This window comes from Euprymna scolopes, chromosome 7 (assembly GCF_053919585.1).
Source record: "Euprymna scolopes isolate OS-2025 chromosome 7, ASM5391958v1, whole genome shotgun sequence".
NCBI lineage: Eukaryota > Metazoa > Mollusca > Cephalopoda > Sepiida > Sepiolidae > Euprymna > Euprymna scolopes.
Genome location: NC_136488.1, coordinates 137,921,366 through 137,935,402, shown reverse-complemented (window position 1 = coordinate 137,935,402; position 14,037 = coordinate 137,921,366). Strand labels below are relative to the sequence as shown.

Below are 14,037 nucleotides of genomic sequence, written 5' to 3'. Positions count from 1 at the left end.
TATAAGGGATAAACTAACTGTGCTTCTACGTCCATTTTTATATTTTTTAATCCGTCCATTTTATTACGAAGCCATTTCATGTTGAACGTATAAATGATAGAAATAATTCTGCTTCCATTTTTATACTTTGAACTTCATTTTTTGTTTTATGCTTTGTATAAATGTAAATATCTTATAAACTGTTGTAATTTCTCAAAATTTGAAGTTTAATTTCTTGTCCAGCCCTGAATATACTCTAAAATGTTGAAGTCATTAAAAAAAAAATAAATAAATAAATGATTGCAATTTCTTTGGTGCTGCTATGTTTCCAAAATAATTTACCAAAAAATTGGTTCCAGTCAGAATGTCAGTTCTCACCATCGAACAATACCAAAGTTTTCTTCATATTTCATGTACACACACAAGAAAAAAAAAACTTAAAAATTGACCAACTGCATCTTATGAGACTGTAAAAAAAAATCATCTGAGGGAAATAAAATAGGATGTCTTTCAAGCAGAATCTTCATTTTGGGGATGTTTATTCATGAGCATAAGTGCGTGTGAATAATTCTTTTTCACACTGCCCTTATGCTAACATGCTTTTACAAGAAAATAGTGAATATTTACCAATGCGGAAACTGAACGTCGTTATTAAATGTTTTTATTTACCTTCCAAATCTGCTGTTTTGTAACATCTGTCCATCTTTTATTGGAGGCCGCCATTTTTAATTAACCGAGTTAAATCTGTCGAAAGAAATATTGAAAATGGAGTAAAACAACCTTCCTTTTATATCTTGCACCAAATTATCATGTTTTGCATAAAGTATATGCCCTGGGGAGCTTCTAAATAAGGCATTCTAAAATTAGGACATCCATTTCCATGATTTGGTTAAAATAAAAAAAAAAATAAAATTCTAGAAATCCTATCAATTCATTGAGATAGTACAATTCCACACAAGAATCGAGTAGAATTTCAAATATGAAACTCTTCACAAGAAGAAGACAAAAATATCCAAATTATATTTTTGGATCTAGCAAGTTATCGGGTTCAATTTGCGATTGTAACTTAAAAAAAAAAAAATTAAAAAGTATATTTCTTCCTTAAATAAAATAGCATCACAGATGACGTTATCTACTCTAACAGGTGGAAGGCATTGAGAAGATTCTTTGATTTCATAAATGAATGAAATAACAAAAGGATGATGAAATTAAGGCAGAATATAGACAGTAAATACACACACGCACACTTTGTTTTTCATAAGCATTTATACGTCACTACACATTCATGAGCATGTTTTGGTCAGCCAGGTTCAAATAACTAGAGACCTTGTCAGGCGATATTGCTTATACAAAAGTGAAGTTCATAACTGACTTTACTTTTGCATAAGTAATATCACCTGGAGAGTTCTCTAATTACTGAAACATGCTCATGAATGTGTAGTGACATATTAATGCTTATGTAAAACAAATAAAAAGTATATCTTGCCCTTCTTCGGTACTGAGCACATTTTTTTTTGGGGGGGGGGGCGGCTTCTTCACTTTTGGAAAATATTAATTTGGAATTTACTAGACGAATTGTCTAGACACAGATTTATATAATTTATTAAAATTTATCCTGAACTTGCTTTGAGTGCTATAATACAGTTGTCATGCACAATAGAAAGAACTATTTTATTTCCTTGATATCTCTCGGCATACACATTGCCTGATGACCAAAATTTCCTCTGAAGGACTCCATCAGCTCATCATTCTAGAAGGCTTAATCACTGAATTGTAAATAAATTTTTTTTTTTTTTTTAAATTATCAAAGTTTTTGCATTTTTTTTTTTTTTTTAAAAGAAAATATTTCTAATGTCTAACAGATTTTGACTTTTTTTTTTTTAATAAATATCTATCTGCATCGTCTGTGTATTTACTTGCATTTAAGTATGCCATTTTTTTTTTCTTAAAAAATATATACATTTTTTTGTTCCAATCAAACTCTATTATGGATAAATGCAGACGTACATACTTTTTTTTTCATTTTCTTTTTGTATTTCTTTTTTTCCTTTTCCTTTTTTTCTTTTTTCCTTTTCCTTTTTTCCTTTTCCTTTTTTCTTTCTTTTCCTTTTTTTTCTTTTCCTTTTCTTTTTTCCTTTTTTCTTTTCCTTTTCTTTTTTCCTTTCTTTACTTTTTCTTTTGTTTTTCATTTTTTCCTGTTTCTTTTGTTGTACTTTTTTTCATTTTTCGGTGTTCTTTTTCATGTTTTTATTTCTTTTTTACATTTTTATTTCTTTTCATTTCTTTTTTTTTATTTCTATTTTCTATACTTATTTTTTATATTTATTATTTCTATTTTTTACTTCTATTTTTATTTCTACTTATTTCTATATTTTTTTGGTCCCCCCGATTTATCGGAGAGAAACCCATATTTTCAGTGGTGTGTGTCCGTTAGTCCGGACAATTGCCAGATAACCGTCCATGAATTTTAATTTTATTTCATTAAATAAATGTGCACAGTAAAAAAATTTTTTTTGCGGAAATTCCACTTGCGTCCCCAGGGGCTCAAAAGAGGTAAAAAATGCCCCCAAATGGCCAAAAATTACACATTTTGCCCCATAACTTTTGATCCATCCATTAGATTTTTCTGAAACTCGGCCCAAATGTGGAGCATATTGTTCTCAATATAAATTCAGTATGGGGGACCCTGGCAAAATTTTGGTTCGCGTCCCCAGGGACTTTTAGTGATAAAAACGCCCCTTTTTATGGCTTTTTTTTTTCATATTTCTCATTAGAATTTTATACCATCCACTATGCTATCAAATTGAATATCCAATGCATCAGCAAATCTTGGGAACATGTTTACCAGAAAGAACAGTTGGAAATAAGTCATGCACCATCCACTATGACTATGAAATTCCTACAGCTACGTACCTCGAAAACGGAGCCATAAAACCTGGCATAGTGATATGAAACAAGAAGGAGAAAGAAGCAACCTTAGTAGAAGTCAGTGTCCCAAATGATGCTGAATTAAACAAAGATGAGAGGAAAAAGATAACGAAATGCCAAGGTCTTATGTATGGCATGAAAAGAAATTGGAATCTTAGGAAGATCTGTCATCCCAGTAACTGTAGCAACAACTAGACTCATGAAATGGAATTTCAAAAATTATCTGGGAAATATACCTGGTGAACCAAGTGCAAACAATTGCACTTAAAGGGACAGTTAGAATCTTAAAAAAATCTATCGGTTGGAATATATGATAGCAAGTGAATGTCTGGCATCTGGTAGAATGCCCCATCCCCAGCAAAAACAAAATGAAAATTTGAAAACTAAAGTACAACTTAGAAGTGTAAAAATATACTTTTTGTAGTATTATGTTTAACAACCTTTGCTAAATCACTCCCTACTACTTTATAGATGCTATTTTTTTTTTTTTTTTTTTTTTTAGGCGATTACATGTAAACACCTTGAAAAACTCATCAGAAAGAAAAAAAAAAAAGACCATTATTTAAGTACTAGCAGTTTAGCCCAGCTTTGCTCTGGCAGTCTGTATTATTCATGACTTTATTTTCATATATTGTGTCAATCGCTTTATTGCAGATTAGTAAAACATCAATATTTCACTGAATATACGTCACAACAAAATGAATATTATATCATCAAACGACTCCTTTAAGGTTAGTTATTCGCAAAAATTTTATTCAAATTCATGCGATATTCACGAAGTTATGACATCTTATTCTTTATCGAAGAATTTCCACTGTCCATCGCTTTATTGCAGGTTTCTTAAAATGTTGTTTTAGGGCAAAAATGCAATGTCTTATCTTGAAAACTTTACTTTTTATTATATTTTTCTGTCAGAATAATAAACAAAAGCACATCCTAGGTATGGGCATCATATAAATTAATTATTTATCAACATATCCACTATTTTTAAAATAATTTAAAACAACCTTTTGTCCCCCAAGGAAGTCAATTCTTTGATCTTAAAAGGAGTTATGGCTCTAGCAACATCAACTATGTTCTTCCATAAGGCATCCTTTAAAGTAAATTGCTCTCCTCCCTCATAAACTCTTCTTTTTAATATTGACCAGAGATATTCAATGGGGTTAAGGTCTGGAGAACACGGTGATCAGGTCATGAGAGTTCCCCCAACGAATTCCATAGATTCAAGGAAGGCTGCAGTCACCCCAAGCAGAATGGAATGGCTTTGTTTTTGTAATGTTAAATGTTTTGCGTTTGTTTTAGCGTCTCAAATTGTAGCATGAAAATGAATTTAAAAAGTTTTAAACTGTTAAAGAAATGAAAATGAAAGAAAGTATTTTTTTCTCTTAACTGTTTGAAAACGATTTCATCTTGCAACGAAAAATACAAATAAAATTCGTAAAATGCGATGAAAAAAAAGAAAAAGGATTTATTTTTTTTGCATATTTGAAACGCAAAAAAAAAAAATTTCGATTAAAAAAAAAAAAAAAAAAAAAAAGCAAAAAAAAAACCCTTCACGGCTTTGTTTTCATGTAATATGCATGCGCAAAATTTTTCAAACCGGATGGACGATTTAAACGCTTAAGCAAGCAAGCTGATCCGAGTTTTATGATTATATAGATATAGACTCTGCACCAAGCTCTGCGGACTATGACATTCGGTTTGGATGTTCGAAGGACGAATTTCTATCTAAAACTTCTCAAGTTCTTTACAAGTTCGCAGCCTGCAACAATGTTCTGCTTAAAATGGTGGCACGATGTCACCCACACACGGATACACCAAAGTGTGAACATGGATTCACTTGAGCACATATTTATTTGCTCAGTGCCAGATGAGTGGGTTTGGTCATGTGTATTGTCTGCCAGAGCATCGATTATCTGTCACTAAATCCTGTGTGGTTAACGCCTTAAGAAGGACAGCTGAGCAAGAGATAACGAAAAATTGCATGTATTAACCTCACTCTCAGTAGATGTAATATTTTGCCACAAAGTCTAGACGAAGTGTTATAATATTTTGAGCTCACACATGAGAGAGAGAGAGAGTAATACTCTCTTAAATAATTGAAACTATATTAAGGATACATGCAGCAAAGATCTTTAAGTGGCATTTTGCTTTTACAGTTCAAGACTTATACAGATTAGTTACCCATCGAAGACTATATTTTCCACTTGAGAACTGATACAGATTAGTTACTCACCGGAAACTATATTTTTCATCTGAAGACTTATACAGATTAGCTACCCACCGGGAACTATATTTTCCATCTGAAGACTTATACAGATTAGTTACCCACTGGAAGCTATATTTTCCATCTGAGGACTTATATAGATTAGCTACCCACCGAAAAATATATTTTTTTTCTCCAGGACTTATACAGATTAGTTACCCATCGAAGACTATATTTTCCACTTGAGAACTGATACAGATTAGTTACTCACCGGAAACTATATTTTTCATCTGAAGACTTATACAGATTAGCTACCCACCGGAAACTATATTTTCCATCTGAAGACTTATAGCTTCCAGTGGGTAACTAATCTGTATATTTTCCATCTGAGGACTTATATAGATTAGCTACCCACCGAAAAATATATTTTTTTTCTCCAGGACTTATACAGATTAGCTACCCATCAGAAACTCTAGTTTTATCTCAGGATTCATATATATTAGCTACCAACTAGAAACTATATTTTTCATCTCCAGGACTTATACAGATTAGCTACCCATTGTAAGCTCTATTTTTTTTTTTTTTTTTTTTTTTTTTTTTTTTTATCTTGGGACTTATACAGATAAACTATCCACCGGAAAAATATTTTTTATCCCAGGACTTATACAAATTAGCTACACACCGAAAAGTATATTTTTCATCTCAGGACTTATACAAATTAGCTAACCACTGAAAACTCTTTTTTCATCTCAACTTATACAGTTTAGCTACCCACTGAAAACTATTTTTGAGTAGCATAAGAGATTCAAGGAAGGCAGGGAGTCTATGAGGGATAATGAGAGGTGTAGGAGGAGTAAGGAAATCAGAACACTAGAGTCGATTAGCGAAATAAATTTTATGAATAAGGATCGTCGTGTGTCTATAGAAACAATAAGTGCGCAGTTTGATGTCAGTGTGGGAACTGGATACACAATTATTCACAAGGAACTGAAGATGCGAAAAATTTGAAAATTTGTGCAAAGTTTGTCCCAAGGGTGCTCCATCCTTGTCACAGAGTATTTGACCAAGATGGGCATCAAGACAGTTCCTCACCCTCCCTACAGTCCAGACTTTGCTCCCTGTGACTTCTGGTTATTCCCTAAGCTCAAGTAAAACCTTAGAGGCTGTCGTTATGAGACAATTTAGGAGGTCATTGACTTGCTCACACAAGAGGACTTCTATAGGGCCTTCCGGAAGTTGTTGGAATGGGGATTAGAATTTTATTTGTGTACTAGTAATAAAAGTACCTATCGAAAAAAGCCTGGAAACTTATTGAAGGCACCTTGTACTAACTGATAATCCTAATATTCTTGGATGTTTCATTTAATTAAATGTTAATGTGCAGGCCCGATTAATATGATCAATTTTATTCCTTCATCATAGCTAACATCTATCATCAATTCATATTATTAGGGTGATTTTTGGCAATACCTAATTATGCTTGCATCATCTAGAAAAAAGCCCTACGATGGCCAGGGACCACACCACAACCTTCTCCCTAAGAACGGGTCAGTTTATTACTAATCAACTTAGGTACCCCTACCGAAGAATACCGACGGAGCTGCTCAGGCATTTTTTGTACAACACTGCACGTATGCTAATGTGCTGGCTTCTCAGATCCATACTCGACCTTGTGTGCAACGTTCTGGTAACGATGGAAATGAAAATAATATGCATTGCAAGAAAAAAAAAATTGTTTGCAGCATAAACCTTTGTTGCAAGATGCATCGTTTAATGCGCTCATTTGTTCTCGTCTGAGATTTTCACCTGCAGATGAGGTGATATTCACACACCTGGAATTTCAATGGCTCTCCGTATGGGAGTTGCATGAAACGCGTAATTGTATCTCGCAACGGTTCTTTGGGTTGCATACCAACACCAGACGTCAATATTTGGTTTCTTTCCAGTTTTTTTTTTTTCTTCTTTTTCTTTTATGGAAGTCACTTCAGACAAGGGTATGAAATGGAAGTCACTCCAGACAAGGCATGAAGCCACTTGATACAATATATAGAACAATCACGTTGACACACCGGTTCTCACCAGATCACCGAAGTTAAGCAATGTTGAGACTGGCCAGTACCAGATGGGTGACCATTTGGGAAGGCAAGGCGCTTATGTATTATTATTATTATTGTCATCATCATCATTATTATTATCATTATTATTATTATCATTATTATTATTATCATTATTATCATTATTATTATTATTATTACCATTATTATTATCATCATTATTATTATTATTATTATCATTATTATTATTATTACCATTTTTATTATTATTACTACTATTATTATTATTATTGTTATTATTATTATCTTAATAATTTACTTGTCCATACATACAATGTCACAAAAAAAAATTATCGTCGCAATATTAATTAATGAGAAACGAATTACCTTCCTTTATAGTTAAAAATCATTAAAACCATTTCTTCTCCAAAAATTAAAAAAACAAAAAAAACAAAAAAAACAAAGAAGCATGGCTGTCTATTTACGGTTTCAAATCAAATATTTTATTTTATAATTATAATTTTATTTCATAATTATAATTTTATTTTTTAATTATAATTTTATTTTATAAAAAGTCATGTTGAGAAGAGATTGTAAGTTTTCTTTTTAAAACTTAAAAAAAAATGTGCAAGCGAATTGACATCTGTTCTTTTATAATTTATATTAAAAATATTTATTCAGAAAACCAAAAACCAAAAAAACAAACCCAAAACAAAACAATATGTTGTGTTGAATTTTCATTGAAAAATAAATGTAAATTTTTTTAAATCAATTTCTTTTTTAGCTTTAAAAGTTAAAAAAAAAAATAATTTGCTAAAAAATTGTTTTAAATTCGTCGTTATTTGTTTTATTTTATTTTTTATACATTTTATTTATAATGTGTTTTAAAATTTTTTTAACCGCCGTGGAATTTCCACGGGTTCTGCTAGTTATTATTATTATTGTAATCGAAAGTTTGAAAGTGAAAAATGCAACAAAAAATGAAATGTCAATTGGAATATGTAACAGGAATTTTAGAATCAATACATCACTGCATCGGGCGGGTTGTGCGGACCAAATTGACTCTTTCCCTCCACTGGTCTTTATCTTCTATAGCCTTAGGAAGATCTTTAAGTTGTAAGCCAGTGTCTTCTGTCAATAATTTTATATACGTCGTGACAGGTCTTCTACTTTAGTGGCTTGATGTTTAAGATGCCACAGTACTACATTACTGACGACCTTAATTTTTTTCTTCTGTAGCAATGTCCGGCATATCACATTGTTCTTTCTCTTACTGCTGAAGAGACCCAGGGCAATCGACCATACAGACGGCTAATGGTTGGGTGTGTTTTCCAGTTTAAGTTTAACAATGCCCGGGGCATTCTAGTGTAATTCCACCCAACTTTCAAGTTTTTTTTTTTTTTTTTTACTGAGATTCTATGCTGATTTACCATAAAGTAGCACCGTCTCCAATACGTTCTCCTTGATCTGTTCTGAAAGGGCAGATTTTCATACGACTTTCAGTCGATTAAATGCATTCCAAGCCTTGGCTATTCTGACGTGGACGTCTTTTTCGGTGGATGCGTTGTGGCTGCCGAGATATTCAAAGTCATCTACTTGTTTGAGTGGTGTTCTGTCTAGTGTTTCAACTGGGCCAGTTTGGTGGAAGGACATATATTCTGTTTCGGTTGCGTTTGTATGCAGTCCAATCATGACAGCTGACTCATCCAAGATATGTAGCAAATTTTGTGCATTAGCTAACAAAACAAGATCATCAGTGTCATCGACATAAATAATATTCTTTGCTGAATTTCGTTTGTTTCTTGTAGGATACAATGTTAGACCATATTTATCCATATTGATCACCAGAGTGTTTCAGTACGTAATCGAGATTGATTGATTAAACAGAATTCAGAATTGACTTCGAAAGTTAGTGGGAGGTGATCTCTTTCAGCCTCTTTCATGCAGAATAGATAGTATTAAGCTCTCTCTCTCTCCATCTACTCTCTCTCTCTCTCTCTCTCTCTACTCTCTCTACTTTACAAAGCAAGAGCACCAACGTAATCAACATCCGTAATCTTCTTTGCTGAATGTCGTCTGCTTCTTGCTGGAGACAATCTAAGGTCACATTTCCCATATTGATCGACAATATGTAAAGAATCTATTTTGGATTTTATAAAATTATTTTTGCTGTGGAAAAGATGACCTGATGGTTATCGTACTTTCCTCACTATCTTTAGGTTTTGGTTTCGATCTCCGTTCCAGTATGTATGTCTTCTCCTTACAAGAAATGAACTGTTTAGAAAAAAAAAAAAAAAATACTTGCACATCCTAGATTCTGTAACAATTAAATATTTTATGACCGGTCAATGCCGGGCAGCCTGCTAATCTATCTAGTCAATCTTATTATCTATTCTATAAAAGTGAGAATGTGTGTGAGGACACTTCTTAACCTATATACTCAACGAATTTTTAATCTACGGACTTGAAATTCGGGATATAGGATAATCTGGCACGTGGAAAACTTATGAATTCGTTTTCATCCGGGGGGGGGGGAAAAGAACAGATATGACGTCAAAATTGACAAATTGTTATGTGGAAGGTAACCAGCTTTTTATCTGTATTGAACTGTTCCACGACTACGCATGCACGGTCGTGAAATATCACTACTCGTGTATAATATAAGTTGGTTTGAAAACACTTTTGTTGAAAGTCATGTAATGGTTAAAAGAATTGACTCACTGACTCACTCACAGTTCGAGTAATTTTTAATTTACTTACACCCAATCTTAAGTCAAGGTCTATAGCCCAGGATCTCTTCAGTAATAAGAGGAAGAAAGGACACGATATGCCGGACATTGTTACAGAAGAAAAGATGAGGTCGTCAGTGATGGTGTACTTGTGAGATTCTAAACATGGAACCGTTGAAGTAGGAAGATATGTACACAAAATTATTGACAGAAGACACTGGCTTACAACTTGAAGATCTAAGTTCATGAAAGATAGAGACCCGTGGAGGAAAAGAGTCAATTTGGTCCAGGCAACCCGCTCAATACGATGATGAAGATTATTACAACAATCTAAACACCCGACCAAGATCAGGTGATTGATTCTTTAGCCACGTTACAGATAATGACGTAGTAAAGATTCCCACTGGATCACCGAAGTTAAGCAACGTTGAACCTGGTCAGTATTAAACGGGTGACCATTTGGGACTTCCAGGTGCTGTATGTGCTCTTTGCTTATCTCGGCCACTGGACTCAAACTGTGCCGATTCAGGAGAAGTGTGGTTGGTGATTGCGCAACCCTTGCCTCACAATTTCACGTGCAGCTGCCTCTACAGGGGGTATCCTTTGTCTTTCAAGACTGAACAGAGGCATCGATGTATATATATATATATATATATATATAGTGGTATTTTGATTGCGTTTTCTAGAAGTACATGACAGGTAGGAATTATTACCCTACACTGATGATTGTGTAAGCATGAAACACTAGTGTCTGTAGGTATAAGTGAATAACTAAAACTTGCTGTTATGGTTTTGGATGATCTGAAATAACAGCAAAGGGTGATTTTTCTCATATGTTATATCTTTGGAAATAGGGTACGATTATGAATATCTCCAGTATCAAATAATCCTTATACACTGTGAAATTTACTTTATGTATGAAAACAAATGTGGAAGTCTCCTTAACCTTTATATATATATATATATATATATATATTAAATCTCTGAAACCGTGTTTCATGGTAAGCAACTGCTGATTTCTTTAAGAACGTTGGTACTATTGTTCGTTCATGTAAATAAAACTATTCCGGAAGATTAAGTGACTTACTGACAAGATAATTTCCCAACGAAGCACATTTGTTTTATTTTAATAGTTTTAAAGGTTTTTAAAAAACTTCCAATATATATATATATATATATATATATATATATATATATATATATATATATATATATAGATGTTTTTATTTGTTTTGTTAGCGATACTTTCTTGAATGAATTCAAGTATTTATACGAAAGTGCATTTTTACCTAAATGCTTGTTGGGAATAATTTTCCCATTGACCAATCTGATACCCCCTTTAATGGGGAGCGGCATATATATTATTTTTTTAAAATATAATTATCCACTGACACGTGTTTCGTCGTCCACGACTCATCAGAGTGGCTGAATCTACAGGGGGGGTATCCTTTGTCTTTCGAGACTGAACAGAGGCATCGAAAGATTGAGGGTAAAGTCACAACCATATATAAATGTTAAATGTGGAAAAACAATTTGGTTGTTTTGGAGGAGCAAATGACTGCCATAATGTAATACAGTCGTTTATTTATTCACAATTGAATTAATATGGAAACAAATAAGATACACTGTTTTCAAAATTAACACACTTAGATTCCAGCAAAATTTCTATATACAAAATATTTATTCCAATGGAATCTATATTCAAAGAGTAACCTCATTTACATATTGCATTAAAGAAATATATATCTGATAATTAGCTCCACGTTATTAATTGTTTGTCGCAATAGAATTGTCTCTATTGTTCTTTTTTTTTTTTTTTACACGGTGGTCACCACTTATCAAGGCCCGGAAGCCACTTAGGGATAAGGGTTATTGCAAGTACAGTACGTTGGTGTGGAGATTTAAGGAAGTGTTTACTTAAGAGGGCGGTTCATTAGGAATTTGTTAATGTTGGACTTGAAGACATCCAAGTTGTAGTCAGGTGGGAAGCAGGCAGACGGAACAGAGTTCCACAGGCGTGCAGTTTTAAGAAAGAAGCTTTGTTCATGGAATCCACGTTTTGATTTAGGCACAGATAAAGAGTGGGGGAAATTTTTCACAGTGGATTCAGCTAGACGGGTGTTTTTCGTGAAAGATTGGCGAAGGGGGACCAGAGATTGGAGTTCAGACGAGCACCTGCCATGGAAATAACGATAAAACAAGGATAGGCTCGCAACATCTCTTCTGTGGGAGAGAAGTTGCAGGGTAGAGAAAAGGGCATCCCCCACTAAACCACGAAGTCTATTTTGTACTCTGTCAAGGCAGGATAGGCTGTTTTTAGCAGCTCCTGCCCAGATATGGCAACAGTATTCCATCCTTGGACGTACTTGGCTTTTATATAGATAGAGAATTGCATCAGTAGTGAGATATCTTCTGGAGCGGTAGAAGGATCCCACTATCTTTCCAGCGACCTTGGCAACAGACTTGATGTACGTGTTCCATTTCAGATCAGGAGTAAAGGACAAACCCAGAAGCTTGTCAAAACATGGGGCTTCTCCTAGACGAGAGCCATCCATTTCAATTGATGCCAGAAATATTATTTAAAGTTGAGCATGTCCAGAAAAATGCATCAGTGGTTGCGATTACAATAAAGATATGTCCTTCCTTTGTCAGGGGTAAAGTAGACAAAGATGTTTAATCGTCCGGTAAGGAACTGTTTGTAAATTGCCCTGCTTGCTGAAAGCATGTCTATATGTTATACATGTTATATATGCTATACATGTTATACATGTTATATATGTTATATATGTTATATATGTTATACATATTATATATGTTATATATGTTATATATGTTATACACACTACAGCAGAAACATTCATAAACATGCACACACATTATAGAGATGAAAAGATATAGACAGTGATACAAACATATGGACGTGAGACTATTACACTATGGGCCGGTCAATGGCAGGACCGACCCGCGTGTTACGTAAATGTCCTGGAAACGGTACCAGACTGTGACACAATGATCCAGTCAATGAGATCTGCCAGTTGGGCGTCTTCTTTTTTGTCAGAGCAAAGAGTAAAGACACACCTTAGGATTTTGGGCATGGCTGGCTCTGTAGCAGCTGAAACTTGCTACAATCACAGGCAGGAGCTAATTCTCATGGCTCGAGATTTGAAATCCATTTTCTCCCTGGCTTGTCCAATCAGAAGCCAGTTCTCAATCATGTGATCGAGTACCTAAAAGGCGAAATCTGAAACTCTTACTCCTCTTTCTCCCTGCTCTGCTCGGCAGCGCACATTGTCGGGGGGGGGGGGGGCTTCGGCCCTCAGCCAAAGTGAGTATAACAAGCCAATATGGCTCTCTTTTAATCCCACTTATTTCCACGTGCAGTATCCACACAAACTTTCTTTATCATGTTGCAGAACTGCTCTTGTCGATACACTGACACACACACACACACACACACACACACACACACACACACACACACACACACACTTAAATTCACTGAAGACTTTGCTCTTTCTCCTTCGTCCCGATGACTGCTGGCTGCAGGCACATGTGGACTGAGCTGTTCTCTACTCAACTCAACAAACCGACAATATATTAAATCTATCTCTAGAAGTGTAAGCCATGTTTAGTTTCAGAACAGTTTCAGATGGTTCGTTGTTCTAAACAAGTTTTGAGAGGTGACTGGTTTTCAGTAGACAGAACAGTTTCCGATGGTTCGTTGTTACACACAAGTCCTGAGAGGTGACTTGTTTGCAGTAAACAGTTCCACAGAGCAAAATATTCTTACCGTGTCGAGACGGAAAAAACATGTGAAATTGCTCCAGAAAAGGTTTAATATTTATGGAGCAATTCTGGTTTCTGATTGGTTGGTAGCAGAACGTGAATTAATTTGATTCGTCAGTTCCTAGCAGCATCATTTATAAATAGAATCGTCCGACCGTGTGGGATCATACCCCATTCTCCGTCCAAAATATTGCAACACTATCTTTATACAAAAACACTTCCACCTACTAACCCATTCCTCTCGTGTACACGCTACTAACAAAGATAACAAATAAAGTTGTTTATTAAATGTTAAAATGAGATTCCTTTTCATTGTCTTCATTATTAACTAAACCTCCTTCCTTCTCTTTTTTTT

At 34.2% G+C, this 14,037-nt stretch overlaps 1 protein-coding gene across 1 annotated transcript in view; it reads right to left on the bottom strand.

The window, feature by feature from the left end:
- The window catches only part of LOC145279990 (tRNA-splicing endonuclease subunit Sen2-like), a 133,884-nt gene extending 133,084 nt beyond the window's left edge, over positions 1-800 (bottom strand). The window contains exon 1 of the mRNA XM_080131592.1: positions 649-800. Coding sequence (XP_079987718.1) covers positions 649-674 — 26 coding nt within the window. The 5' untranslated portion in view covers positions 675-800. The remainder of the gene's footprint in view (positions 1-648) is intronic.
- Between the last annotated feature and the right edge of the window lie 13,237 nt (positions 801-14,037).